The sequence below is a fragment of the Giraffa tippelskirchi genome, chromosome 9 (genome assembly GCF_054371585.1).
Source record: "Giraffa tippelskirchi isolate mGirTip1 chromosome 9, T2T-mGirTip1v1.2.pri, whole genome shotgun sequence".
Lineage (NCBI taxonomy): Eukaryota > Metazoa > Chordata > Mammalia > Artiodactyla > Giraffidae > Giraffa > Giraffa tippelskirchi.
The window spans coordinates 100674568-100701391 of record NC_137283.1 but is presented as its reverse complement, the minus strand read 5'-3'; the positions used below and the strand labels follow the sequence as shown (position 1 = coordinate 100701391).

At 40.5% G+C, this 26824-nt stretch overlaps 1 protein-coding gene across 3 annotated transcripts in view; it reads left to right on the top strand.

The window, feature by feature from the left end:
• The window catches only part of DCBLD1 (discoidin, CUB and LCCL domain containing 1), a 74643-nt gene that overhangs the window by 20491 nt on the left and 27328 nt on the right, over window positions 1-26824 (top strand). For 2 of the 3 annotated variants that reach the window (XM_081530923.1, XM_081530921.1), the window contains exons 2-4: window positions 7072-7284; window positions 23716-23850; window positions 25203-25254. In XM_081530923.1, the coding sequence (XP_081387049.1) occupies window positions 7072-7284; window positions 23716-23850; window positions 25203-25254 (400 nt within the window). Of the gene's footprint in view, window positions 1-7071; window positions 7285-23715; window positions 23851-24211; window positions 24367-25202; window positions 25255-26824 lie in introns of those variants that run through there. The other variant, XM_081530922.1, reaches the window with a different exon arrangement.

Below are 26824 nucleotides of genomic sequence, written 5' to 3'. Positions count from 1 at the left end.
TTTAATGATGGCTATTCTAAACAGTGTGAAGTGGTATCTCATTGTAGTTTTGATTTGCATTTCTCTAAGAATTAGTGATGTTGAGCATCTTTTCATGTGCTTGTTGGATATCCATATGTCTTCTTTGGAGCAATGTCTATTGAGGTCTTCTGCCCATTTTTTGATTGGGTCACTGGTTTTTTTATATTGAGCTATATAAGCTATTTGTATATTTTGGAAATTAAACTTCTGTGGGTTGCATTATTTGCAAATATTTTCTCCCATTCAGTGGGTTCTTTTTTCATTTTGTTGATGGTCTCCTTTGCTGTGCAAAAGCTTTTAAGTTTAATTAAGTGCCCTTTATTTTTACTTTTGTTTCCATTACACTAGGAGATGGATCAAAAGAAATATCGCTGTGATTTATGTCAAAGAATGTTCTGCCTGTATTTTCCTCTAGGAGTGGTCTTACATTTAGGTCTTTAATCCATTTTGAGTTTATTTTTGTGTATGGTGTTAGAAAATGTTCTAAGTTCATACTTTTGCGTGTTTCTGTCCAGTTTTCCCAGCACCACTTATTGAAGAGACTGTCTTTTCTCCATTGTATATTCATGCCGATTTTGTCAGCGATTACCTGACCATAAGTGTGTGGGTTTATTTCTGGGCTTTCTATCCTGTTCCATTAATCCACGTGTCTGTTTTTGTGCCAGGACCATACTGTTCTGGTTACTATAGCTTTGTAGTATAGTCAAGTCAGACAGCATGATTCTTCCAGCCCTGTTCTTCTTTCTCAAGATCATTTTGGCTATTCAGGATCTTTTGTGTTTCCATACAAATTAAACAAAAAAATTTTTTGCTCCAGTTTTGTGAAAAATACCATTGGTAATTTGATAGGAATTGCATTGAGTCTATAGATTGCCCCCAGTTATCTTTTAAAAATGGTTTGGTTAGATTGGTTTTTTCAAATTATGGTCCAAATAAGATTCACATCGTTGTTGTGGTACTTAAGTTTCCTTTAATCTAAAACATTTTTTAAAACATTTCTTTGTACAATACATTGTTGAAGAAACTGGGTCAGTTGTGCCTAGAATATTGCAGCCTGGATTCAGCTAATGGATGAATTTCAGCCTGGATGACTTCCTTATGGTGTCAGTACACTTGTGTTTCTACCCTCTGTGTTTCCTGTAGACTGAAATTAGATGTAAAGGGTTGATGAGATTCAGTTATTGATTCACATGCTTTGCTTTTTGGTGAGAGTACACGTCATAGGTGAAGGTGTGTAGAGCACATTTTATCCTGTCGGGAGACTTGTAACATCTCACGGTCTCATGTAGTCATGCTGAGATCCATCAGTGAGTTTAGATGGTGCCCTGCCTGATTCTTTCATCTTGAAGTTCTTCCTCTACCTTCTACCCAACGATTTTCCATCTATTTGTTACCATTGCCAGATAATCTTATCAGCAAGTTGTTCATTTTAATAGACGGATGTTGTGAAAGACTGTAAAGAGAGCTCTGATAAGATAGCAGTGCAGGTAGTTTTCCAAAATTAAACACAAATACACTTATGTTACAAAATAAAATAAAGAGATGAGACAAAAGTGTTTTCAAAATTCTAGAATTAGATCATCTTGCAATTGTCATCTGGCATCCACCATTGGTTAAATAGCTTTAAGGCAAGTCCATATACATCTTGTGTTCTCATCCGTGAACTGGGTCATACATTATGAACCCCCTGAGACTCAACACTCCATGCTCCTTAGACAAATATGAGAACTTGGTTAATGGATTTAGTACAAAAAGATTTTAGAACAAAAATTCTCCTTTATTGGTTATCATTCCATAGTGATCTTTTTAATGCAAGCTTCTATAAATTCTTTAATTAAAGATAATTAGAAGAGCATACAGAATCACAAAACCAAATAGTATAAAAAAGTATAAAATAGGAAATAAAAGCACCTTTGTTTTCACCTACTGCCAGCCAAACTTAACCAGACTGATAGGTTTTTCTTTTTCAATTTTTTAATTGAAATTTTTATTCTGAGATGACCACAGACCACATGCAGTTGTAAGAAATAATACAGAGAGATGTTATGTACCTTTACCTAGTTTCCCTGTGATAGTATCTTGCAAAACTGTAGTATAACATGACCACAATATTGAAGTTAACACGTGACATATGGGACATGAATTGGTCGACTTTTAAATAACTCTTGTCATCTTCCTTGTTTGTGATTAATTAGAGCTGGGTTCTGAGTTAGGTGACAGTGTTAGGATGAGGTCGTGGGAATAGTGTTTATCTGTTGTTTTCATTTGCTTTATTCAATATACGATACTATATGCTCTATTTATGCTCTGCTTTATTCAATATATGATACCATAGGCATTTTCTCTCCCTAGGCACTTCCTAGTCCCCCTTTGACATATTTCTAGTTCTTTTTTTCCCTCAACTTTATTGAGATATAATTGACATATGACATCTTGTAAATTTAAGCCTACAGTGAGTTGGTTTTATATATTTATATATTTCAAAGTTATTTAACACCATAGTGTTCATTAACAACTGCTGTCACCCACATAATTACTGTTTCCTTTTTGTGGTGAAAACATCTAAGATCTACTCTCTTAGCAACTTCCAATTATATACTATAGTATTGTTAACTGTATCTAGTCCTTTGAAGTAATCAAAACTATGGAAAGACAGTCAGTTGAAAATTCCTCGTGTCATCAATATCGACGAAATACGTTTATTATATTAGTGCTTGCCCCAGAAAACTCCATAAATAGTCTTCCATAAGTAAGAGTGAAATTGCAACTTCTGATGACAGTTGTTTGCTTTTCTAGTGAATTAGGACTTCGCAGTTCTTTTCAGGTTTTTTGGGAGAACAAAGACCTAGTTTCATTCTGCTAGATTGTGAAAAGGGAAACCTTTCCCAAGAAGGCACAGATCTCCCATGTAAAGTAATGATGGCAGTGTTGAAAGCTTGAACTTGCTCCTATTCTGCCAGTGTCACTGGGTGAAAGGAGTTTCCTCTTGGGCTTTAGAGTAGAAGGCATTGAAAAGAAGCATAATTACAGTCTTGAATAAAAGTGACCCCCTGGGATTTTTCCTTTGTCATGACATGTCAGTTAAAACTTAGAATACAGTAATCATGTACAGGCTGATTCACCTGTCATTGATCCTCATTTTAAATGTAGCTATGTTGTCTAGGAAAAGATTTCTCTTTCTTTTTTCTTATTTATTTTATGGCTATGCCATGCAGCATGCAGGATCTTATTTCCCTGACCAGGTATCCAGCTCAAGCCTCCTGCAGTGGAAGCATAGAGCCCTAACCATTAGACTGCCAGGAAATTCTCTCTTTTCTCTTATAAAAGCAGAATTTCACAGTACTAAGAAAAGGGACATTTAAATGTTTGAATGGTGATATCTTGGTTGCTTAGAGAGCATTGTTTATATGTATATTCATATGCAGAACTGTGCACTAACTAGTTCACAAGAAAAAAAAATCAGACTCCGATTTTGACTAATCATAATGGGAAAGACAGGAGGAAGAGAAAAAACAGGAGGAAGACAGGAGGAAGACTGACGCTGATGTGACAGAAAGGGAAGCCCAGAGGGCAAGAAGATTTGGGCACAAAGGCTGTAAGTTTTGTTCTTACATTTGAGGTGATAGCTATATTTCTGGGCTCAGGCTCAATCCTTGGGTTTGAAAGATCCCCTGGAGAAGGAATTGGCAGTCCACTCCAGTATTCTTGCCTGGGAAATTCCTTGGACAGAGGAGCCTGGTGGGCTACAGTCCCTAAGGTCACAAAAGAGTAGGACATGATGGAACAGCTAACAACAACAACACTGGTTACCTTACTGTTGTTTTATCAGAGGGCTCAAAATCAGTGCCTTCTAAGGTGAGGCAAGTCATAGAAATGAGTGACCAGGACCTGGTGGGGAGTGAGGGCATCTATCTCCATTAAAAGGACAACTAGAATGCCTGCTGGTGTGATTAACATGTCTTCTGGTTTCCAAGAGAAATTATGCGTTAGATTTTTTTTTTTTTAACTAAAGCCTTTAAAAGCAGGTAAATAATTCAAAGTTTAAATTAAAACTTTGTTCCCTTTGTGCTTCTGCAGCATATGTATTACTCTAGTATAATTTTCATTTAATTCTCAACAATTATGTACTTACTGCCAGAGAGCTCCAGAAATATGTTTTTGTTTAGTTGCTAAGTCATGTCCAATTCTTTACAACCCTTTGGACAGTAGCCCGCCAGGCTCCTCTGTCCATGGGATTTCCCAGCAAGAAGACTTGAGTGGGTTGCCATTCCCTTCTCCAGGAGATCTCCCCAAAGCAGGGGTCGAACCTGCATCCAGAAATATATTTTACAGTGATCACCTCAAGCATTAAGAACCAAACTTACAGCCTTTGTCCCCAAACCTGCTTGCCCTCTGGGCTTCTCTTTTTGTCTTATCAGCCTCAGTGTTCTCAAAATCTCACTGTTGTTTTTTTCTTCTCCTGTCTTCCCATTATAATAGGTTGAAACCCAAGTCCATTGATTTTTTTCTTGTGAACTTCCTCCTGTTTTTCATTACCTTTCCATCCCAGCTACCCTATTTCTAACCCTCCTCCTGCTCTATGATGCACATTCTCGTGCATTCTAGTTCCTATCTCGAGAGTCTTTTTCAAATACCTCTTTCATTATCTCTCTTCTCAAAATCCTCTGTGGGCCTCTATTACATAGTCATATAAATTCCACAACTTCTGCCTGGACCTCCAGGTTTCAGAGTAGTTTTATCTTAGCTGTCTATCTCCATTTCCCCTTGGAACTAACTTCCTGCTTCTTTAGATCAATTCTTCCCTAATCCAAGGCTTCCTTGGTGGCTAAGACAGTAACGAATCTTCCTGCAATTCAGGAGACCTGGGTTAAATCCCTGGATAGGGAAGATCCCCTGGAGGAGGAAATGGCAACCCACTCCAGTATTCTTGCCTGGAGAATCCCATGGACAGAGGAGCCTGGTGGGTTTCAGTCCATGGGGTCGCAAAGAGTCGGACACGACTGAGTGACTAACACTTCCGCTTTTCCCCCATTCCAGCTTCCCAGCTTGAAATCTTGAGAGTTCAGTTCAGTCACTTGCTCCTTTTAATTTCATGGCTCCAGTCACCATCTGCAGTGATTTTGGAGCCCCCCCAAAATAAAATCTGTCACCATTTTCATTGTTTCCCCATCTATCTGCTGTGAAGTGATGGGACCAGATGCCATGATCTTCGTCTTCTGAATGTTGAGTTTTAAGCCAACTTTTTCACTCTCCTCTTTCACTTTCATCAAGAAGCTCTTTAGTTCTTCTTTGCTTGGGCGGGGCTGTCCCTCGGCCTTGACTGCTGGTTTAGCACAGATTCTCCCACCCCTTATTTTAATGAGGCCTCCAATACCATTTGGGGCTTCCCTAAAGGCTCAGTGGTAAAGAATCTGCCTACCAATGCAGGAGACCGGAGTTCTTTCCCTGGGTCAGGAAAATCCCCTGGAGAAGGAAATGGCACTCCACTCCAGTATTCTTGCCTGGAGAATCACACAGACAGAGGAGCCTGGTGGGCTGTAGTCGATGGTGTCGCAGTGTTGGATGTGACTGAGCTATTAAACGGCAACCATCACTGTTTGGGCTGTAAGCCTCAGGGCAAGAAGGAAGTGGGATAAAAGAAGACCCCAGATGAATCCTGTAGCAGAGGCTAGGCTGGAGAAGGAAGAAGGCTGCCTAGGGCTTCAGATTCCCATGATGCCCTAGCTGGTGGGGCTTCTGCTATAGGAGGCTTTGGTCTGCCCTCTGTTACCACCACAGAGAGTTTCTTCTCCAACAGACTTCTGCTTTTCTCCCTCCAGCTAAGGGCAAAATTTCTGGGTTTGTTTCTCTGAAACTGTACTAATTATAGGCATTTTGTGCTTTGAATTCAGTGTATGCTCCTTAATCTTACAGCCCACTCAGTTTTACATGCTGTCAGATAACTTGGTTGCTTTAATTTACTGGAGCAACTTGTTGGTCAATTGATTAAACTTCCCTATTCAGAAAGCCTTAAGAGAGTTCCTTATTTTAGTGAAGTAGTGAGAATTCACTGAAATAGATTCTCTCTTGCCCTCTTTGGCACTTTGTTTAAGCTCCTGCAGTGGCAGGGGCGCCTAGAATTATAGATATCTGAGCACGTGACTGTCTCCCAGTTCACTTTGAGTGGTGAACAGCCATTGCTGCTTGTATGTGTCTCCAACAATGCCATGTCTGGCAGGTGGCAAGCACGAAACTCATGATACGTCCTGAGTCTATTGTGTGTGCGTGCTCAGTTGTGTCCATCTCTTTGCGACCCCATGGACTATTGCCCGCCAGGATCCTCTGTCCATAGGGATTCTCCAGGCAAGAATACTGAAGTGGGTTGCCATTTCCTCCTCCAGGGAATCTTCCCAACCCAGGGGTTGAACCTGCATCTCCTGCATTGGCAGGCGGATTCTTTACCACTGAGTCACCTGGGAAGCCTCCAAGTCTCCAACTCTGTGGCTGTTATTAACTGAGATATAAACGTGGGATGATTGTTAATCCCTAGTTGAATGACAGGCTCTTAAACATAGTCCACTCAGCATGAGTCTCAGATTCTCCAGAAGCATTTTGCCACCCTGATCCCATTTAATCAGGACAATTACCCCCAAAATGAGTGGTATTTTTTTTCCCTCAGTTGCAGATTGTTTCATACCATTGGCTTGCTAATAGACAAAACCACTAATGGCAAATCTGTGAATGCCAAGGGCCCACTGTGCAAGTGTGGATGGGTAGATGAATAGATGATTAGAAAAAGTAATTTGATTAAATGATGTGTTTGCAAAGGGCTTACCATGCTAATACATGAAACATTTTGATCAACAATGTTCAGAAGATTAAGCTGAGAAACAAGAGAAGAAATAACCTGGAATAATAGATACCATGTAATAATTAAAACAATTTTTATTTTTAGCTTTTCTCTCTTCATAGAAGGAATAAAATACATAAAGTGAAGATTATAGTGAACTTTCTCAGTTCTCAGTAAGAATTCATTTCACTTACCTCTTGTATCTTTTTTCTCTTTACCAGGTGACGGCTGTGGGCACATAGTGACCTATAAGGACAGTGGCACCATGACATCTAAGAATTATCCAGAGACGTACCCCAATCACACTGTTTGTGAAAAGACGATCACAGTACCGAAGGGGAAGAGATTGATTCTGAGGTTGGGAGATTTGGATATTGAATCCCAGACCTGTGCCTCTGACTACCTTCTCTTCACTAGCTCTTCAGATCAATATGGTAAGAAAAGAGCTCTTGCTTTCTGCAAGTGTGGGAAAATTTGAGATGTGGGGAGGAGGCAAGTGGTGTGTTCATTAATGTCACAGCCTGGGGAGATCAGAAAAGAAACTTGCCCTTCGTAGACTCTCAGGGTAGTTCACATGGATACACTTGCTTCATAAGCTGCAACAAAGACAACCGAGGAAGTATTTATTAGCATTTTGTGTGGGTCTCAGGAGCTTAGTTTGAGTTTATGTCTTGCTGTGAAGAGAACTGGAGAAGTGTAGCATTTGGCTAAAATATCTACAGTTCCTTCATTCATGTGACAAATACTCATTGAACAGTGGTCATGTGTTCAAGTCCTCTGTGAAGGACTAGGTGGGATATAGCAGTGAACAGACAGAGTTCCTCTTTTCGTGGTGCTTGTATTGGTGGAGGGACAAGTGGAAACCAACAAACAAATGTATCTATAATATGAGAGGTAGTGAGGAAGAAAAATAAGGAATAAGAAAAGTAAGTCATTCTAAGGTGATATCGAGTCTAGTTCTGAGTGTGTTTGTGTTCAGATGGGATGGTCAAGAAGCCTTCTCCAACAAGAGGGCATTTGAGCAGAGACCCAAGTGGACTGAATGAAGGGACAATACACATCTGTCTATGGGCAGTTTTCTGGGTAGGGGAATGGCAAGTGCAAAGGACAGTTTTCAGAGTAACCTTTTGAAATTAAGCTCTTTGTGGTTTCAGTATGCTGTTAGCACGTTGGTGTCTGAACTCACATTAACAGTGACGCTACAGTCCTTAGCCCAAGGAAACAACTTGGATTTAGATGACTAGAAAACATGGACAGAGTCTTATATACAGGTTCTTCTGAGGTTAGAGTTTTTCTGAAATTCGCTGTGCATACAACTCTGAAAATAATACAGGTTTTAAGCAAAACCCTGTCCACCTGCTAGTTTCATAGGTAATTTCTCTCAAGCACACAGCTTTCTGGGCTGTCTTTACCTTTGTACCCAGAGATTCTGCACTCCTGCCAGTGTGGTGCCTCCTCCCAGTGTGAAAGCCCAGACCAGCCCAGAGACTGTTCAGAGGTCTAAACTTACCTAGCCCTCATGAAGGAAAAAAACCTAAGTTTTTCTTTTTTTTTTTTTAATGCCTCGGAATATTATTTGTTGTAATGATGGTTCAGTTACTTTGACAGTGAAGATGGTTGATTTCATAAAATTTGTTGTTCAGTCACTAAGTCATGTTGGACTCTTTGCTATGCCATGAACTGCAGCAGGCCAGGCTTCCCTGTCCTTCATAATCTCTGAGTTTGCTCAAACTCATGTCCATTGAGTCGGTGATGCCGTCCAATCATCTCATCCTCTGTCACCTCTTTCTCCTCCTGCCTTCAGTCTTTCCCAGCATCAGGGAAAGATTTCCTATGAGTCGGCTCTTCACATCAGGTGGCCAAAGTATCAGAGCTTCAGCTTCAGCATCAGTCCTTCCAGTGAATATTCAGGGTTGATTTCCTTTAGGATTGACTGGTTTGATCTCCTTGCTGTCCAAGGGACTCTCAAGAGTCTTCTCCAGCACCACAGTCCAAAAGCATCAAACTTTGGAGAAGGGAATTGGCAAACCACTTCAGTATTCTTGCCTTGAGAACCCCATGAACAGTGTGAAAAGGCTTTCATAAAATTAAATTGCAATTAACAAGTTGCAAGTTTTTATCTCCAGTTTGACTCAAAGGGGAAAAATGCAAATTCCAGGGGTGCTGGGAGCACTGACTGTTCGGGTAGCTCTGGTAATGGCAGGTGTATTAATTTACTGAGGCACTCTTTAGGGAATCCCTCACTAGCCAGGACATTCCCTCCAGATTCAGAAGCGGGCACTGAGTGTCAGAGCTCCCATGTAGAATGCGAGGGAAGGTGCTACAGGGCCAGGAGAGTTTTCTCATAGCTCGTCTCTCTGGGGAAGCATCTACTTTCCCTGAAGATGAACAGTTAATTCCACCAACTGACAGAACAGCAGTCCAATCATCTCTATTGCTTTAGGTCTCAGCTTAGGGGCTGAGGTGAGAACTAGAAAGGGGGGCAAATTGTCCTGAAGCAAGATTGGAGAATGGATGTGGCTTTCCCGTGGCTTTCCCATTTTTTGATGTATGTTCACAAACAGAAAAGAGGAAAAGCCTGGGATTTAACTGTATTTTGAGAACTTTCCTGGTGGCTCAGATGGTAAAGAACCTGCCTGCAATGCAGAAGACCCGGGTTCGATCCTTGGGACGGGAAGATCCCCTGGAGAAGGGAATGGCACTTCACTCCAGTATTCTTGCCTGGAGAATCCCAGGGACAGAGGAGCCTGGCAGGCTATAGTCCTTGGGTCTCAAAGAGTCGGACATGACTGAGTGACTAGCATTTAACTGCATTTTAGGAGCCTGGTTACAAGGTGCTCATGGTCGGCATCAGGGCACTCTAGTCCATGTTTCTAGCTTTTTGAATTTTCAAGAGTTAGACTCTTCACTTGGAAGTGAGTAATGAATTGCCATTCATTTCAATGAAGTCCAGTAAATTCATTTTTCTCTTCAGACTTTTTTCCTACATAGTTATGTTTGTTTTTTAAAGACAAAATATATGCTCATTATAGTAGTAAGCATATTCATTGTATGCCAGGCATAGGTTTGGCCTTAGGTGGATTTTCTGGAATCCTCATATTGCCCCCTGCAAGGTTGTCACTATTAACTTCTTTTTGCAAACAGAGAAACTGAGGCATGGTGAGTTTTGTTTTTTAATTTTTTTTTTTGCTGCACTGTGTAGCTTGTGAGATCTTAATTCCCCAACCAGAGACTGAACCTGGGTCCTGGCAGTGAAATCATTGTGTCCTAACTAACTGCTGGACTGACAGGGAGTTCCCAAGATTTTTTTTTTTCAACTAACATGCTGAAGATCACACAGCTAGTTAAGGGCTGAAAGGAAAATTTATGTCTATGTCTCTGTGGTTTCAAGACATCTGTTTCCAGATGTCTCTTTCCCCTTAAGTCCAACACCCAAAGAAAGCCTCATGCTTACTGCCCCTCCCACGTGGCTCCGCCCAGTACTACATCAGACAGCAATCTTGCCTAAAACACAAGTGTAGTTAATATTTTGGGTTGGGGATGTTCTTAAGATAAAATACTTATTGATGCTTAGAATTAGTTTATTTTGAAACTACTTTAAAGATTTCTTGATCAGTCACATTAAGGCAAATCTAGTAGGAGAGAATAAGAGAAATTAGCAATAAAAGGACTACAAGGAAAGGAAATTAGAATATTTCAATCCTGTAAGCATATTTTAGAAGAATTAAATGGCTCAGAGCCACATAGAGCGGGTATACACATGCATATGCATGTATGTTGCATCTATATATTTGTATCTTTGTATAATAATTCTGAAGAGCATTCTTGGAGAAGCTGCTTATTCATATATTTGTACTTATAATATTTCATCAAGTGATTTGAATATAGTAGATACTCTGTGAATAAATGATTTAAAAAGTAAATGGGCAAGTTCAGTGGCAAGGAACCAGGTAAGGAAAGCATGTAATACTTATTTGCAATATCAAACAGCTATCTGTCAAAAAGACAGTTAACATGGAAAGCTGCTTATGATGATGTTGTTGTTGAGTCGCTTAGTTATGTCCAACTCTTTTGCGACACCACATATGGTAGCCCACCAGGGTCCTTTATCCATGGGATTTCCCAGGAAAAAATACTGGAGTGGGTTGCCAGTTTCTTCTCCAGGGCATCTTCCTGATCCAGGGATTGAATCCGAGTCTCCTGCATTGGCAGGTAGATTCTTTACTGCTGAGCCATGATGTAGTGTTAGGTAAAATATGAATACATAGTAATGTTATAATAGAAAAAAGCCTCTAAACAGTGAGAGCATGACTGCAGCAAATTGTTGGGAGGAGGATAATAGAAGGTTCAACTTGGTGTATTGTTTTGTCTTCCCTTGACTCTTGTTTTCTTTAATAAACATATGTTTCTTAATAAAAACAAGTAGATTTTCTTTAACTAAGATCACTGACTTTAGACCTATATTTTAATTTAGTTACAACAGTCCCCTGGTCATTTTGAACTTCCTGGCATCTGCCAAGAAGGAAGAGGAGGCTGGAGTGCTTTGTTGGCCTGGGCGAGCTGAGGGAGTGGGCTTTCCTGTGGGGCTCTTGTCCCGCTCCCTGGAGGAGGTGAGGCCCCTCTGCAGCCAGGATGGCCCCAAGACTGTGGAGGGAGGGTCCCAGGGACCCACAGCACCTGGAGGGGAGTGCGCACTGCAGTCTCCCTACGGGGGAGTGGGGGTTGAAACACATGATCTGGAATACCGCCTGCAATTCCAGTATACTGGGTTCTAACAGTTACATGTGTGGCTGAAACAGCTAAATAGTTTTGGTTTATCCAGCTCAGATTTTTTTCAATTAATTGCTAAAACCCATTGCCAAGAGATTTTAAGACTCAACACTGTCAGATTTTTAAATGTGGAGTTAATGTTTTGAAAAAGAATTATGTCTTCTGGCATTCATGTTTGGAAGCTCTGCCAAGAGTGGACATTTTTGGAATGTGATTCATTAACCACTGTGAATAAGCTGAGGTTGTACAGTTTTTACTCATTATGCATTTAATTTGTAATGGTTCCCCCCTCCCACTCCACATCTATTTTGTTTTAAAGGTTTGGTGTGTGTACTTTGAGTGCTTTCATTCATGGTAGCAAAATGTACTATAAACAGGTGTGACCCACATCAGCTTCCACAGTGATCAAGGAAAATACACAACTGATCTCACTGATTGTTAAGAGACCTGATACAAACAAGATGAGATTATTCTTCTTCTGTTTGTCATGTATTATAATTATGGCTGATATTTCAGATGCCAACATCAATTAAAAGAATGCACTTATATACCTGTGGCTGAGTTAAGACACTGATTCTCCCTTTTAAAATACTCTTGAAACAGCCAGAAATCAACAACTTTATCAGCCTTACTTTAGAACATATGTTAAGAATAAAGTATGACTCTTCAGTTTAGTTCAGTCGCTCAGTCATGTCCGACTCTTTGCAACCCCATGGACTGCAGCACGCCAGGCTTCTGTGTCCATCACCATCTCCCAGAGCTTACTGAAACTCATGTCCATCTAGTCATCCAGCCATCTCATCCTCTGTTGTCCCCTTCTCCCGCCTTCAATCTTTCCCAACAACAGGGTCTTTTCCAGTGAGTCAGTTCTTTGCATCAGGTGGCCAAAGTATTGGAGTTTCAGCTTCAGCATCAGTCCTTCCAATGAATATTCAGGACTGGTTTCCTTTAGGACTGACTGGTGGATCTCCTTGCAGTCCAAGGGACTCTCAAGAGTCTTCTCCAACACCACAGTTAAGAAGCATCAACTCTTTGGCACTCAGCTTTCTATATAATCCAACTCTCATATCCATACATGAGAGTATGCTTCTTAAGATATTTTTAAACATAAACTTTTAAACTTATAAACATTTTTGGATATAAAACATATATACTGACTTTCAAGATCATGTGTACTAATATCCTGGCCGAAAAAAAATTTTTTTAAGAAGTATCATACTTTTCTTAGAGATTTTTTTTCACTGTTATTAAGGGCATTTTGCATTTCAGTTTGAGGCCAAAGTAACAGAGACTTCCTTCAAAAGAAACAGCAATGTCCCTTTCCTGGTCTAGAATCCAATCAGGATCATGAAGCATTTAGTTGTATGCTGCTGCTGCTGCTGCTAAGTCACTTCAGTCGTGTCCGACTCTGTGCGACCCCATAGACGGCAGCCCACCAGGCTCCGCCGTACCTGGGATTCTCCAGGCAAGAACACTGGAGTGGGTTGCCATTTCCTTCTCCAATGCATGAAAGTGAAAAGGGAAAGTGAAGTCGCTCAGTCGCGTCCGACTCTTCGCGACCCTATGAACTGCAGCCCACCAGGCTCCTCCGTCCAAGGGATTCTCCAGTCAAGAGTACTGGAGTGGGCTGCAGTTGTATAGTTTGGTTCAAATTGCTGCTTCGGTATTGATTCTCAATCCCCTCCTTTTTATATTTGTGATGTAAAATAATAAGAAGTTGTATAAAATATTAAAATATCTTGAACTTGGGGGGGAGAGTAGGTGCTGATTCAGGCATTGTGTCATACCAATGTACCGACATTTAAAATATAAAATGTCTCACATTGTTTTATTTATGACACTGAAGAGGGAAGGCTGTGGATTCCTACTAAAGATCATTATTCTCAACTTTAAAACTTGTTAGGCGCCCTGTCGTCTTTACTCGTTAAGTTCCATTTCCAGTCTTGCTGACCACAAAGAAGTCACCCAGAGGTTTGTTTCTGCCACCACTGTTTGTGGGGATCCCAGAGAAACTCTTATTTCTGTTTCCTGATATTTCAAGATTTACTAGGTCCCAGTTTTCCATGAAAGTTGATCTTTCCCAGTGAGTAGAGTTTAGGGCTGTTCCTCAACCCCCTGAAGGACCTGCTGGAAGAATCTTGGTGGGAATATTGGTCCCTTGGGATCTCAAGGGACCTTGTTCTGATGGAGTTTCATAGACTTCTACACTCAGTCACTGTGGATCAGTAAAACCAGGCCTTCAGCATGGACTGAGATGAACACTTCTGTTTCTGTGTAGAGTTTTCACTTGGGCTTAAGGGTGCAGACTCTGGAATTAGACTGCTTAACTTCAATTTCCTGCTTTACTGCTTACTTTTAAATTACTTTGACCTTGAGCAAATGCCTAAATTTTCTGTGTCTCCATATTCCCTTATTCAAAATGGGAAAAATAACAATATCTGCCACATATGGGTGATTGAAGCACTTGTATATATAACTTTAAAGTATGATGTATGGCCCATAATAAGCACTCAGTCACTGTTAGCTACCGTCATCATTCCCTCCCTCCTTCCCCTGCTCTTCCTGCCTCTCCCCTCCCTTTCCACCCGCTCCTCCTCCTCAGTGGGCTAGCACACAGTCTATTGTTTGTCTAACATGTCTTAACAGCAGAGAATACATCGGTCCCTCTCGATACCCCACATGCTCTCCTTTCACCCAGAAGAGGCTAAGCTGCAGCAGGACACGCCACCTACCCCTCCCAGTGCATCCCTGGCAACCCAAGTTTATCCAAATCAGTCCCAGCCTGTGGCAGGGGTTCCCTGAGTCAGAAGTAGCTTCATGGACAGATTTTCTCCATCCAGATTCATGAGATGAGTGGAGAACCCATATTCCCTAAGCCCATAGTTCATTCAGTTTGGCTTATTTTGTTTTTTTTTTCCACTGCCACCACCAGTTCACATCTTTGTGTCTATTTCTTATAGCAAAAACTTCCTGATTTTCTCTTTTCTTTCACCAGTCTCCATTCCCTCCAGGCCATCTAAGATTATCTTGTTAAATATTGTTGTGATAATTTCTTTCTTTATTTCAAAAATGGTTAATTGTGCCTCACTGTCCACAGACAATTGCTAGCTTGGTGTTCAAGGCTGGCTCACTCACTCTCTTCCCCACCCACATTTCCAGCCACATCTCTGAGTCTCCGCATCTCTATGCCTTTTCCGAATAAACACATCAAACAGTTTCACGTTCAGTACATTCGATGATGTCATTTCTTGCGTGTGTCCCTCTCCTGTTCCCCCTACTTTTCTGCCCCTTCTAAAACACACACACACACACATACACACACACACAGTGTGAAGACAAAGCAAATCCAATGCTAGTTACCCTAGAACCTCCTCTGATGTTCAGCAGCTCCAGATACTCCTTCTCTTGGGCTCGCATTGTTTTTCTAAGCCTTCAGTGTAGCACCAATCTCAGGTGGAGATCATTATTTTAGCCTCTCAACTGATACGGGGTTTCCTGAGGAAGGAACTGCATTTGATTCATCCTTTGAACATCCCCTGTTGCTTGTCATAATCTTACACTTGCAGACTCTCAATCAACATTTAATGAATCAAATTGCATGCAGCTTGATTTTGGCAAACATACATTTAAAAGTCTATAACTTTATAAATTTGAGTATCTTCACTCACACTGTAGGAAGATTTATAGTAAGATTCCTCTATCAATAAATATCTGCTCTGCATTTAAAGAAAGACTTGATTTACCTACAATTTTAGGACTCTACTTATTATATACAAAAGACCATGAAACTGTATAGAAGGTGCCTGCAATAGAGCATTCAGTTGTGCTGTACACTGGGCTTTGGGGCTCTAGAGTTACTCACCTAACCCTCGTAATAGCCCTGTAAGAGGGGGCCTATTATTAGCATCCACACATAAGGAAACTGAAGCTCAAAGAGGTCAAGTCACTTGCTTATAATCACTTAACTAGATCTGGGATTCAAGTCTGAACATTTGGCTCTAGGGACCCCATTCTTAAGCACCGCGCCATTCCCATTCAGGGTGACAAAAGCCATCTGATCTCGTGGTTTGTGCAGAAGTGAACTGTAGTTCTTGTTCATTATTTGCTGGAAGAAATGGAGACCTCTGCAGGCCTTCCCCTGGGGTGGGTATCCTGAGAACCAAATGGAATTCTGAGAAATCACTCACTTGCAGAGTGCTAGTGTAAATTTAAGGCTTAAAAAAGTGCTTCTTAGTCAAGAAATTAAGGGAGACATCATGGTCAGTGAACCTAACTATAGTCAGTTAAATTAGCTGTGTTGCTAAATGACTTGGACTATGGAAAACCCAGGATGTTCCAAAATTGTTCTCTTACATTTCCTGTACTCCCATCTCCACCCCTAGTATTTTTTTAACCATTGTCAGTGAGTTAGAAATACAACGATGTGAAGTCAGCCATTAATATTTATATTACACCAGGAACAAGAGAAATGGGAAAAGTCAGAAATAATCTGAGTGTTTTGACTCATAACTACAACAAGATTTCTGTGATGATAGTTTAGAATGATATGTGTCTGGCATATTGCAGTAAGATCTAATCATTATGACTTCTCTGTTGATTTAAGAAGATTCCAAATAGAGAAAAACCCGATATTGGCAGCCTCTATTGTATACATGGTTTATGTCTCAAAGCCATATTATGGAGAATGCAAAATTCTTATGACTTCTGAAGATAAAACAAAAGCCTATGAAGAAGCTTTTGGAAGATTATTTTGGGGCTTCCCACACGCCAGAAATGCATTCTCCTCTATCACTGGGGTGGCTTTGGTGGAAATGCTTAAAAAGGACTGTTTTTTCTTTTGCTTTGTTTTGCCTTTTATACCAAGATAGAATTCAGAAAGAACTGTAAGCATATGAAAAAGTTAGGGGGCTTCCCTGGCAGTCCAGTGGTTAAGACTCTGCACTTCCACTGCTGCAGGGGATGCTGGTTCCATCCGTGGTTGGGGACCTAAGATCCCACATGCTGTGTGGCATGGCCAAAAATTTTTTAAAAATACAAATAAAACATATCTCTTAAAAAAGTTGTATCAGCCAGAATGTTCCATGCTAGATGTCTCATTAACATAACCATAAACCTCAAAGAGAAAAGATACTGGCTTCTTCCTTCTCCTTTTCTTCAAGCACTTCCCCAGAGATACACTGTGATTCATTTCAGCAAAACACTTCCCCAGAGACACACTGTGGTTCATTTCAGCAAATTGCCATCTTTTGTTGGGCGAAAAGTAATCGCTTAGGTAGGTTCTGGAGTGAAGGCACTTGTTGACCCAAGTCCCGTAGCCCCAAGGAAAGCTGCACCTTTGTCTAGGAATCTGCCTGGTTCATTTATCATCTGTCACTGATTTTTGTCTGGGAACCAGAGACCAAAACTCTCCAGGGATACCACTTACATTCTTACGTGACTATGGTTTTAATGGCACAGTCCAGGAATATCCCTTTTTTATGCAAATTTCCCTCCTTTTCAAAGAAAACGGCCCTGAAAATTCTGTAATTTTGTACAGTGGCCTATTGCAATTAGCTAGCAAGGACAAACCCTGCCATTTGACTGCACAGAAGAAAAAAAAATGGAAAATGGACAGAAGTCCAATGGCATTTGAAACTTTAGCATTTCTGGAGATTGTTTTATCAGTGTGCCTCTACACCCAGATCTGGGCCACATCAGGTACCACTTTCGTGGCAGCCAGCTGATGGCACACCGTGTGGCTGGCTCTGCCAGTGGCTTGCCCAGGGAGCATCACTTCATCTTGTCGGCATGTTCTTATCTGCCATGAAAAATTAAATGTGTGAGTAAGATGGTGCTCATAAGGCTAATGAAGGCTTTTAGGAGGTTTTTGGTGGTTGTTGTTCAATTTGATTTATGACAAATCTCTGGTGAGTTAGTTTTTCTTTTGGTCTCTGTTTTCACCACTGGATCTGGAGAGGGAGAGATCTCCTCTTTGGTTTATGGCATGCATAGCATCTTTTAAACACATCTTTTCACAGATGAAACAATAATTTAGTGCCATCAGTTTCAAGATCAAAAGCATAGACCCATCTGAAATGACTTGGAACAGTTATTAAATAAAATACTGCCTTGTATCCAGAGACTTAGGCAGACAGGCCATAGAGAATGGAGCGTGAGGATGAATTGCTGCACGGATTGTCAGATTGCCAGAGATTCCAGAGGACTGGCTCCAGGCAGACAGTTCATTCTTCCTGGTAGGACAGTTTGCTTTTATTCACACGTGGGAAGATAAAGGGTTTCCCCTCTCAGCTGCTTATGGAACGGGATGTGCTGAGAGGAACTGGCCTACTGTGCTCAAAGCAGGCAGCTCCTAGTGTTCCTGGCCCTTATTCCTTTTGTCCAAAGAATCAGTCCATTGTCTGCCAGCTCCTGGTCTCATGTCTGGTGCCAAACGCCAAAATGCTACTCCATTTGGTATCACTGATGGCTTTTCCCACAATCCAGGGTGACTCACTACAAACCACAAAAGGTAGAAGGATTTATTTCTCATGATTTTCTTACTACTTGATGAACTGCCTTTCTGCTGTCTCCCAGTCAGATGGGAATTTGGGACTACAAAGATGGAACCTGCTTCCCAGACAAGGATAGAGGTAGGGAGGAGGTTGGAGTTAGACAGCAAGTCCAAGTTCTGTGAAATACACAGCACTTCCAGTTGTAAAGCAAACATCCATGCAGATTGTGAGTCTTGCTTTTGGGTCTGCTAGAGTTCTTAAGAACTGCTCAAAAGGGTTAGGGTTCAGCCTTGACTGTGAATTGAGGCAGTTGTACCAATCCAGGAACACTGCACAGGAAGAGAATATAACCACAGTCAAAGCTAGAAGTCACGTATGAACTCTTAATGGGTTTCCAATGACACTGACATTGTGTATTGTTCAAATACAGATGTAGACCCTTTTTAAAAATTGAGGCAGAGAGTACCTGAGAGTAAATACATCTTTTGGGCAGGTGTGGGTGGAGAAAGTCTTTCATAGAAAAAGATATCATCCTCAAGGGAGTCTGGCTGAAAACTGAGAATGTAGGACTTTCCTGGTGGCTTGGTTGTCAAGAATTCGCTTGCCAATGCAGGGGACCTGGGTTCAATCCCTGGTTCGGGAAGATGCCATATGCCGCCAAACAGCTAAGCCCGTTTGCCACAGCAGCTGAAGCCCACACTCAAGGGCCCACGAGCTACAGCTCGTGAAGTCCACGAGCCTAGAGCTTGTGCTCTACAGTGAGAAGCCAGCACAGTGAGAAGCTCGTGCACCACAGATAGGGAGTAGCCCCCACCCTCTGCAACTGGAAGGAGCCCACACGCAGCAACAAAGACCCAACGCAGCCAAAAAGTTAATTAATTAAAATAAATTAATAATTAGTTTTAAAAAAAACTGAAAGAGAGAACTTAGGATAGGCTTGTAGGAGCCTCACATTTTTCTGTTTTCATCACTTTTCCCTTTTAACTCCAGGAATGCAGTTATTAACTTTCAGTCTTTGAAAAGGAATCTTTATCTGTCAGACCTTCAGACAGGCAATAATTTGAATGTTTTGCCAAAGGCAGTAGAGAAGCCAGTCTCCAGCTTCAGTTCGCTGCTCTGGACTAAAGCTGCCTCCTGCTGTGTGGTGGCTGTGCCTTGATGAACCTATCAAATAACTTTTAATGAGGGCATTTGTAGAGACAAGGCACATCCTATCCCTGCTAAGGTTTAGTTATGTTTTTGCAGCATATCAATGAGAATGTGGGAAGGATGGTGTCCGTGCGTGCGTTAAGGGTGATTAAAGGCTGTGTGTGTTTACATTTTCTTTCTTTGAACTTCTTCCAGAAATGTTTACTGGGACTTTGGGGGGATGCAGCCAAATTAGAGTTTTACTATGTGTTTTTGATTTAGGAAATTATGTGTATTGCACAGCAAGTTAGCATGATGGCATGCACTCTTATCTATATGTGTAAAGTATTTATAATTTTGCAGCCTTTCCTTTCAATTGTTCCATAAAAATTAAAAAAAAAAAACAAACCTCCAATTATTCAACCGTGAGAAAGTAGGACATCCTGTCATTTGCAACAACGTAGATGGACCTTGAGCACATAATGCTACATGAGATGAGTCAGATAGAAAAAGACAAATAGTGTATGATCTCTACTTACGTGTGGAATCTAAAAAAAGACCAGTTCATAAAAACAGAAAGCAAAATGGTAGCTACCAGGGGATGGAGGGTGGGAAAATAGGATTGATGTTGTTTAAGGGTACAAACTTGCAGTGAGTAACAAATAAACCCTAGAGATTTAATGCACAGTTTAGTGAATATAGACAACAATACTTCATTGTAATCATCAACTTGCTGAGAGACTACTACTTAATTATTGCAACCACTCAGAAGAAATGATAAGTAATGTGATAGATACACTAATTTGGAGAAGAAAATGGCAACCCACTCCAGTATTCTTGTCTAGAGAATTCCATGGACAGAGAGCCCTGGCGGGCTACAGAGGACCTCCATGGGGTCAGACACAACTGAGCGACTAATACAACACACTTGCTAATTGTCCCTACAATGACTACACATTAAAATACATAAAGGTATCAAACTAACATGTTGTCTACCTTAAATTAGTGTTATATGTCAAATATATTTCAACTAAAAAAATGTCAAGTTCCCACTGATAATCAATTTAGACTTGCTTTTCCTCACTGTTTTTGTTAGAACCTGTTGGAATGCAAAAGAAGTTTAAGGAGAGATTGGCATGGTGTCATCATCACTGTTTGGAGAAGTATACATGTTGTTATTTCTTCTTGGAAAAAGTAAATATGGGTTAGGAAAATATTCTGACTTATTAATAGCAACAAGTTACTAGTTATTTCATCTTTGTTGTTAGGTTTGCAAAGCAAGTATCTCACTTAACCTGTGCAAAGAACAAATGAATTTGAAATGTATTTAAAACTGAGAATCAGTTGCAAAAGTCAAGCACAGTAATGACTCACTTTAATTTTGAAAAAACGCTTCTCATTCTACTTTATTATACAAAAATGGATTTAGTATTAATTGCCTATCTTCTGTGCTTATGAGCACTCTTAAAGATCAAAAAATCCATATAGCTACCACACTAATGATTTTCTTTCCTTTCTTTTCTATAATTTTCTTGCTTACTTCTTCATGATATTCTGTAATGATAAGATTAAATATTTTATATATCCTTATAATCATGTTTTGTTTTTAAAAACCAATTATTGCAAGTAGAAAAACATTTAACTTCATTTAGATTCAGGCAATATTTGGGAAGCTGCCACATGCACAAGCTGTCTGAGAGAAAGTGATGGATAGGAAAGTCCCTAACCCCACGGAATATAGTCTAAAAGGAAGACAGGCATTATTTGTTTGTTTTTATATATTCATTTAACAGATACTTAATGCATGAGTAACTCTTTATATCCTAGGTTCCATTCCAAATAATTTGCGAGTATTAACTCATGTAAGTAATTATATACAAGTATTTCCAAAGAGAGAAACAATCTTTTTTATTTGGATTTCATTATCATTTAATAATAGGGAACAACAGAGATGTGTGGCATGTAAACACACAGCATCCCTCTCATTGCGTCACATTTTCAGAATATGACACCTGGACCGGACAAAGGGAAATCCGATCCCTTATATCAGGAGAGGAAGGCTGAGTTGAGTTCACAGTCTTCTTCTGCCTATTTAAGCCATTTGGTCCCTATATTGGCTTTGGCTGGTGTGACCAGTTGTACTCATGCTGACTTGGAGTGGTCTTCTTCCCTTAACCTGATGTAATCATTGTTGTTGCAATAGCCCTTTCTATGCTGTTCTATTTCGGGAGAAGTTGATGAAGAGTACCTCCCTTCAAAATTTGTTTGCTAATCCCCGTTTTCAGATAAATTATCATGTCTTGCATACTTGATTTTCAAGATGACAATTTACAAACTAAACTTCTACTTGAGTAGTCTTAGGAAGGTTTTTTTTTTTTTTAAGCTCCAAATCTAATTTTGTCTTTTAAAAGTTCACAGAACTTCTTATTGCTTTTCAAGCAACATAGTCTAGAAACAATATGTTATACTCTTAATTGTATAATATATACTGTGGTATTTCAAAAGCCTTTAGAAATTACTCGGCTTTCTTATAAACTTCATTTTACAAATCAAAGTAAATTACATATGTTAATCAGAAGTTACTGTTAAGAGTGGTAGAGAAGAGAAAGAGAAATGAGTAAACTGCATGAACATAGATTTTTACCATGTATGGGACAATCTTAAAATTGTGGAACTTTCTTTACTTTATGTACATTTTTTTTTTAATTGTAGTATAGTTGATTTACAATGTTGTGTTAGTTTCAAGTGTATAGCAAAGTGATTTAGTTATGCACACACATATTTTTTATTCAGATGCTTTTCCCTTATAGTTGAAATATTGAATATAGTTCCCTGTGCTATGCAGTGGTGGAACTTTCTTGGAAAAAGGGAGTTTGTGAGTTTCTTTGAACAAATTTAGGAGGCCCCTGTGCTTAGTCGCTCAGTTGTGTCTGACTCTTTGCAACCCCATGGACTAGTAGCCCGCTAGGCTCCTCTGTCCATGGGGATTCTCCAGGCAAGAATACTGGAGTGGGTTGCCATACCCTCCTCCAGGGGATCTTCCCAACCCAGGGATTGAACCCAGGTCTCCCGCATTACAGGAGGATTCTTTACCAGCTGAGCCACCAGGGAAGCCCTAGGAGGCCCCTAGAATATATTTTTGTGATAACATTTTCTTTGCTATCTCTCTTAGTCTCTCCAGGCTGCTATAACAAAATATCATAGTGGATATAGTATAGTGGCTGGTGAAAAACCAGTTCCTGGTTCATAGCTATCTTGTTGTCTTCACCCGCTGGAAGGGGCAAGCCAACTCACTGGGGCCTTCTTTATACAGGCTCTAATCCCATTCGTGAGGGCTTTGCCCTTGCTAAACTAAGCACCTCCCCAAGGCCTCCTAATACTATCACATCAGACATTAGGATTTCATTATATGAATTTGATTGGGACACAGTTATTTAGACCATACTTTAAGCAAATTTGGGCTTCCCTGGTGGCTCAGATGGTAAAGAATCTGCACTGCAGGAGACCCGGCTTCGATCTCTGAGTCAGGAAGATTCCCCTGGAGAAGGGAATGGTAACCCACCCCAGTATTGCTGCTTGGAGAATTCCGTGGACAGAGCAGAGGAGTCTGGCAGGCTACAGTCCATGGGGTCGCAAAGATTCGGACACAACTGAGTGACTAACACTTTCATTTCACTTTTTTTTTTTCTTTTAAGCAAATTTAGGAGGTTCCTAGAATATCACTTTTGCACTAACATTTTCTTTACTATCTAACATTTGTGTGTGTGTGCGTTCATGCTCAGTCTTGTCTGACTCTTTTCGACCCCATGGACTGTAGTTGCCAAGCTCCTCTGTCAGTGGAGTTTTCCAGGCAAGAATACTGGAGTGTGTTGCCATTTACTCCAGGGAATCTTCCCACCCCAGGGATCAAACCTGTGTCTCTTGCATCTCCTGAGTTGGGGTGGAATTTTTTTTTAACCACTTGCACCACCTGGGAAGCCCCCAATATATTTGATTTTATTAAAACAATTTATTTATTTATCTATTTAATCTTGGCCATACTGCCAAAATTTGGCCGTACAGCATGGGTGATCTTAGTTCCCTCACAAGGGATTGAACTCATGCCCCCTGCATTGGAAGGACAGAGTCTTATTAACCACTGGACTGCCAGGGAAGTCCCCTAATATATTTGATTTTTGTTAGCAGTGTTCTTACAAAAATAAAAACCTGTGACTTGGGTTGTTCATAATTAAATTAACTAGTTCCAGCCTGTTGCCTGTCTAGAGCTGGCCACTGTCCCTACCTTGGTTTGTCTGTATAATTAAGTTTACCGTCAGTCTCTACCTCTCAGTCTCAGTACAAAGCAAAATTTCAGTTGGTAAAGATGATAATCCTATGTGTGTGTTGTTTGGTAAATTTGACCTTTAAGGAAGAAAAATGCATAAACAAATTCTTTGTACTGGTCTAAATTTTGAAATGAGCATGCTTTGTTTTTAGGCCCGTATTGTGGAAGCATGACTATGCCCAAAGAACTTTTGCTGAACACCAATGAAGTAACTGTGCGCTTTGAGAGTGGATCCCACATTTCTGGGCGGGGTTTTTTGCTAACCTATGCCAGCAGCGACCATCCAGGTATGGCGGAATAACCAGCATGAATCTGTAAACCTTTATCTGTCTTAGAATTCCTCTTTCTTGTCACCATCTCTGGACAGAATTATGACCTCAGAATCAGAATTGAGATGTGAGGGAAGAGAGGAACACAGTGTCTTCATAGGTATTTAGTTAGGTCTGAACTGAATACTTTCATAGCACATGATTGACCACTGACTTATATGGGAGAGGGTTGACTTAATTTTCCAAGAAACCTTGGATTGTATATCTTTAGGGATATGCGCCTGACCCTCCTCAGGTCTGGCTGTTCTCTGGGGCTCTCCCCCAGCCCCTTTCTTAGTCCAGGAGACAAGCCTTTAACCAGTGATACCCCTTGCCCCAGCCCTCATACACACCAGCGCACCAGCCTGGGAGCATGCAGTGCGAGAAGGATGAAGTCACTGTCACCGAGTGTCCCGTTCAGCAAGCTGGCACATCAGCAGGAGAGAAGAGGAGCATGAACACGGATGGGGAAGGAAAACATGGCCTCTTATCCAGGTCTCCAACTCCAGAGTCATTCCGTGCAGCCCAGGGTCTCTCCAGGGCCTCGGAGGTGCTCAGTTCCTTCCAGCAGAAATAACTCTGGGAACAGGGTACTCCATTTATTTCCGGTTCAGCCAATCAGATCTGAGCAATCCTAGCAGGCCCCTGCATGGCCAGTGATTAGCATAGGTTGCTCCCTAAGAACCACTGAAAAGATTAAGGAAAGAACTCCTGCAGCAAGTGTGGAATATTTTGGAAACTATCCTAGGTGCATCTAAAAGCACCCAAATCCACAGCATCTGTGAGTTTCCATTTTTAGTATAAGTTCAGTTCTGCAAGTTGCTCCAGAGAGCACCTTTCTTTTAAGTCTTTGGACCTCATTGATCAAAGCTGATAGGCACTTTGTGTTCCTGCTAAACACCTGGCCATGTGGTCGCTCGGATGCCACTAGATAAACTGTCAAATTAAAATGTGCCTGAACCTTCTCTGTAAACCACATGGGCTCTTAAAATTGTTGTCTACCTGCCAGTAGAAGTTACATGATCTTTGTAGGTGTGTAGTTAATAGCAATGAACCAATGTTGTTTTTTGGTTGGAAAAAGATTCTGTTACCATCCACTGGATAAATGGTGAAGAACCATCATTGAGGGTAGAAAAGAAAGATGAAGGGAACTAATGAAATCCTGGGGATAGTGTATCAGTTTTTATTTATTTTTAAACTGAAAAGTTCAGATAACTAGAGAATAAATAAATACTTTTCAGAAACTGTTTCATTTTAAAAGAAATCTTTAGAGCATGAGTGTCCTGACTTCTATTCAGTCTGCTAATTGCAGTTGTCTTTATTTATGACAGATTTAATAACGTGTTTGGAACGAGCTAACCATTATTTGAAGACAGAATACAGGTAAATACAATGTTCCAGTTGTGCTGCAGTCATTTGTTGCTGAATATTTTGTTTTCCTTGACATTAAGATAAAGTACCTTTATTTGTATTTAATTTAAAAAATCATCTGTGTTGTAATGAATCAGGAATATTTGAAATGGTTTCTTATACAGCAGAGATCAGCAAAGTTTCTGTCAAAGGCCAGGTAGTAAATATTTTAGGTTTTGCAGGCCATGCAGCCTTTTTTTACCTGTTCATGCAGTTTCTGTTGCCTTTGTAGTGCAAAAGCAGCCATAGTGAGTATGTGTGTGAACAAATGAGCGTGGCTGTGTTCTGATAAAACTTTATTTAAAAAAAAAAGTGCAGGCTGGATTTGGCCAATGGGTCATAGTTTGCTGACCCCTGAGTTCTACTCTAGTACCAGTGTGCCAAAATGGAGTCTAGAGTGCATTTATTACCTGGCCCCCATTTGGGAGTGACTTTTGTGATTCTGGAGGGGGTTCATTTTCTCTTTCCCACAGGAAAGAGACCTACTGAGAATAGATGAAAAGTTTCACTCCAGCCTTACTTTAACTGGAAAAATTACTTGATCTCTTTGATGTACATTTTCTCATTTCTAAAACAAGAGCCTAGAGCGGGTTTCTCAACCTTGGCACTACTGATATTTTGGACAATTTGTTCTTTTGAAGAGCTGTTCTGTGCATTGTGGATATTTAACAGCATCCCTGGCCTGTGTGTGCCAGTTGTGATAAACATCTCCAGACATTTCCAAGTGTTTCTGGGCAGGCAGAAGTCACCCCTAGCTGAGAACCACTGGTCTAGAAGTCATTGTCAACAAAAACACTAACAACAACTCTTAACTCCTTAGAGTGTTTTCTCACTGCCAGGTATAGCTCTCTGGGTTTCGCATATCAACAGCTACACAATAAATAAGTATACGCCAGAAGTCAAGCTCAAGGGTCCGTGGTCCTATCCATCTAACATTCTAATAAATGAGATTCTTTTATATGCACAACCCTACTGTTTACTAATATGAAGTCTAGTTCAGAAAAGACAAAAACAAAAATGACCAATAATTAAGTGTTGCCCTTAAAGTTGCTGTTCATCCAATGTGGACATTCACCAGCATTTGCTTTCCAGCCATCCGTGTATAGCCCCAGTGGTGCTGAGGCCTTTGGGAATCAGTAGTCATTTCATATCCTCTTAGAGAAAGGAATATACTCAGCCCCACAGTGTGATGTTATGGCACCAGATCATCTAAGCTGTGGCCCAGCCGATTTGTAGTGTTTAGTTAAAGATGAGGTATGATGACTAGTACAGAGCCATAATCCTTCCTCTATCATGAAATGTAGAAAATGTAGAAGTTGGAAAAGTCAGATAATTTTTGTAATTCATTTGGTGGCAGCACCTGATTAATGTGACCGTAGATTCATCTGACAGCAAAATTGGACTAAATTAAACATGAGGCTGTTTTACCCTTATCCTTTTGGCCCAATACAACTATCCATGTATTTGGTAGAGATATTGAAGTTCTGATTAATATTTGCAGACCTTAGTAGGGTTTTACATCATATACACTGTTAGCACTGTT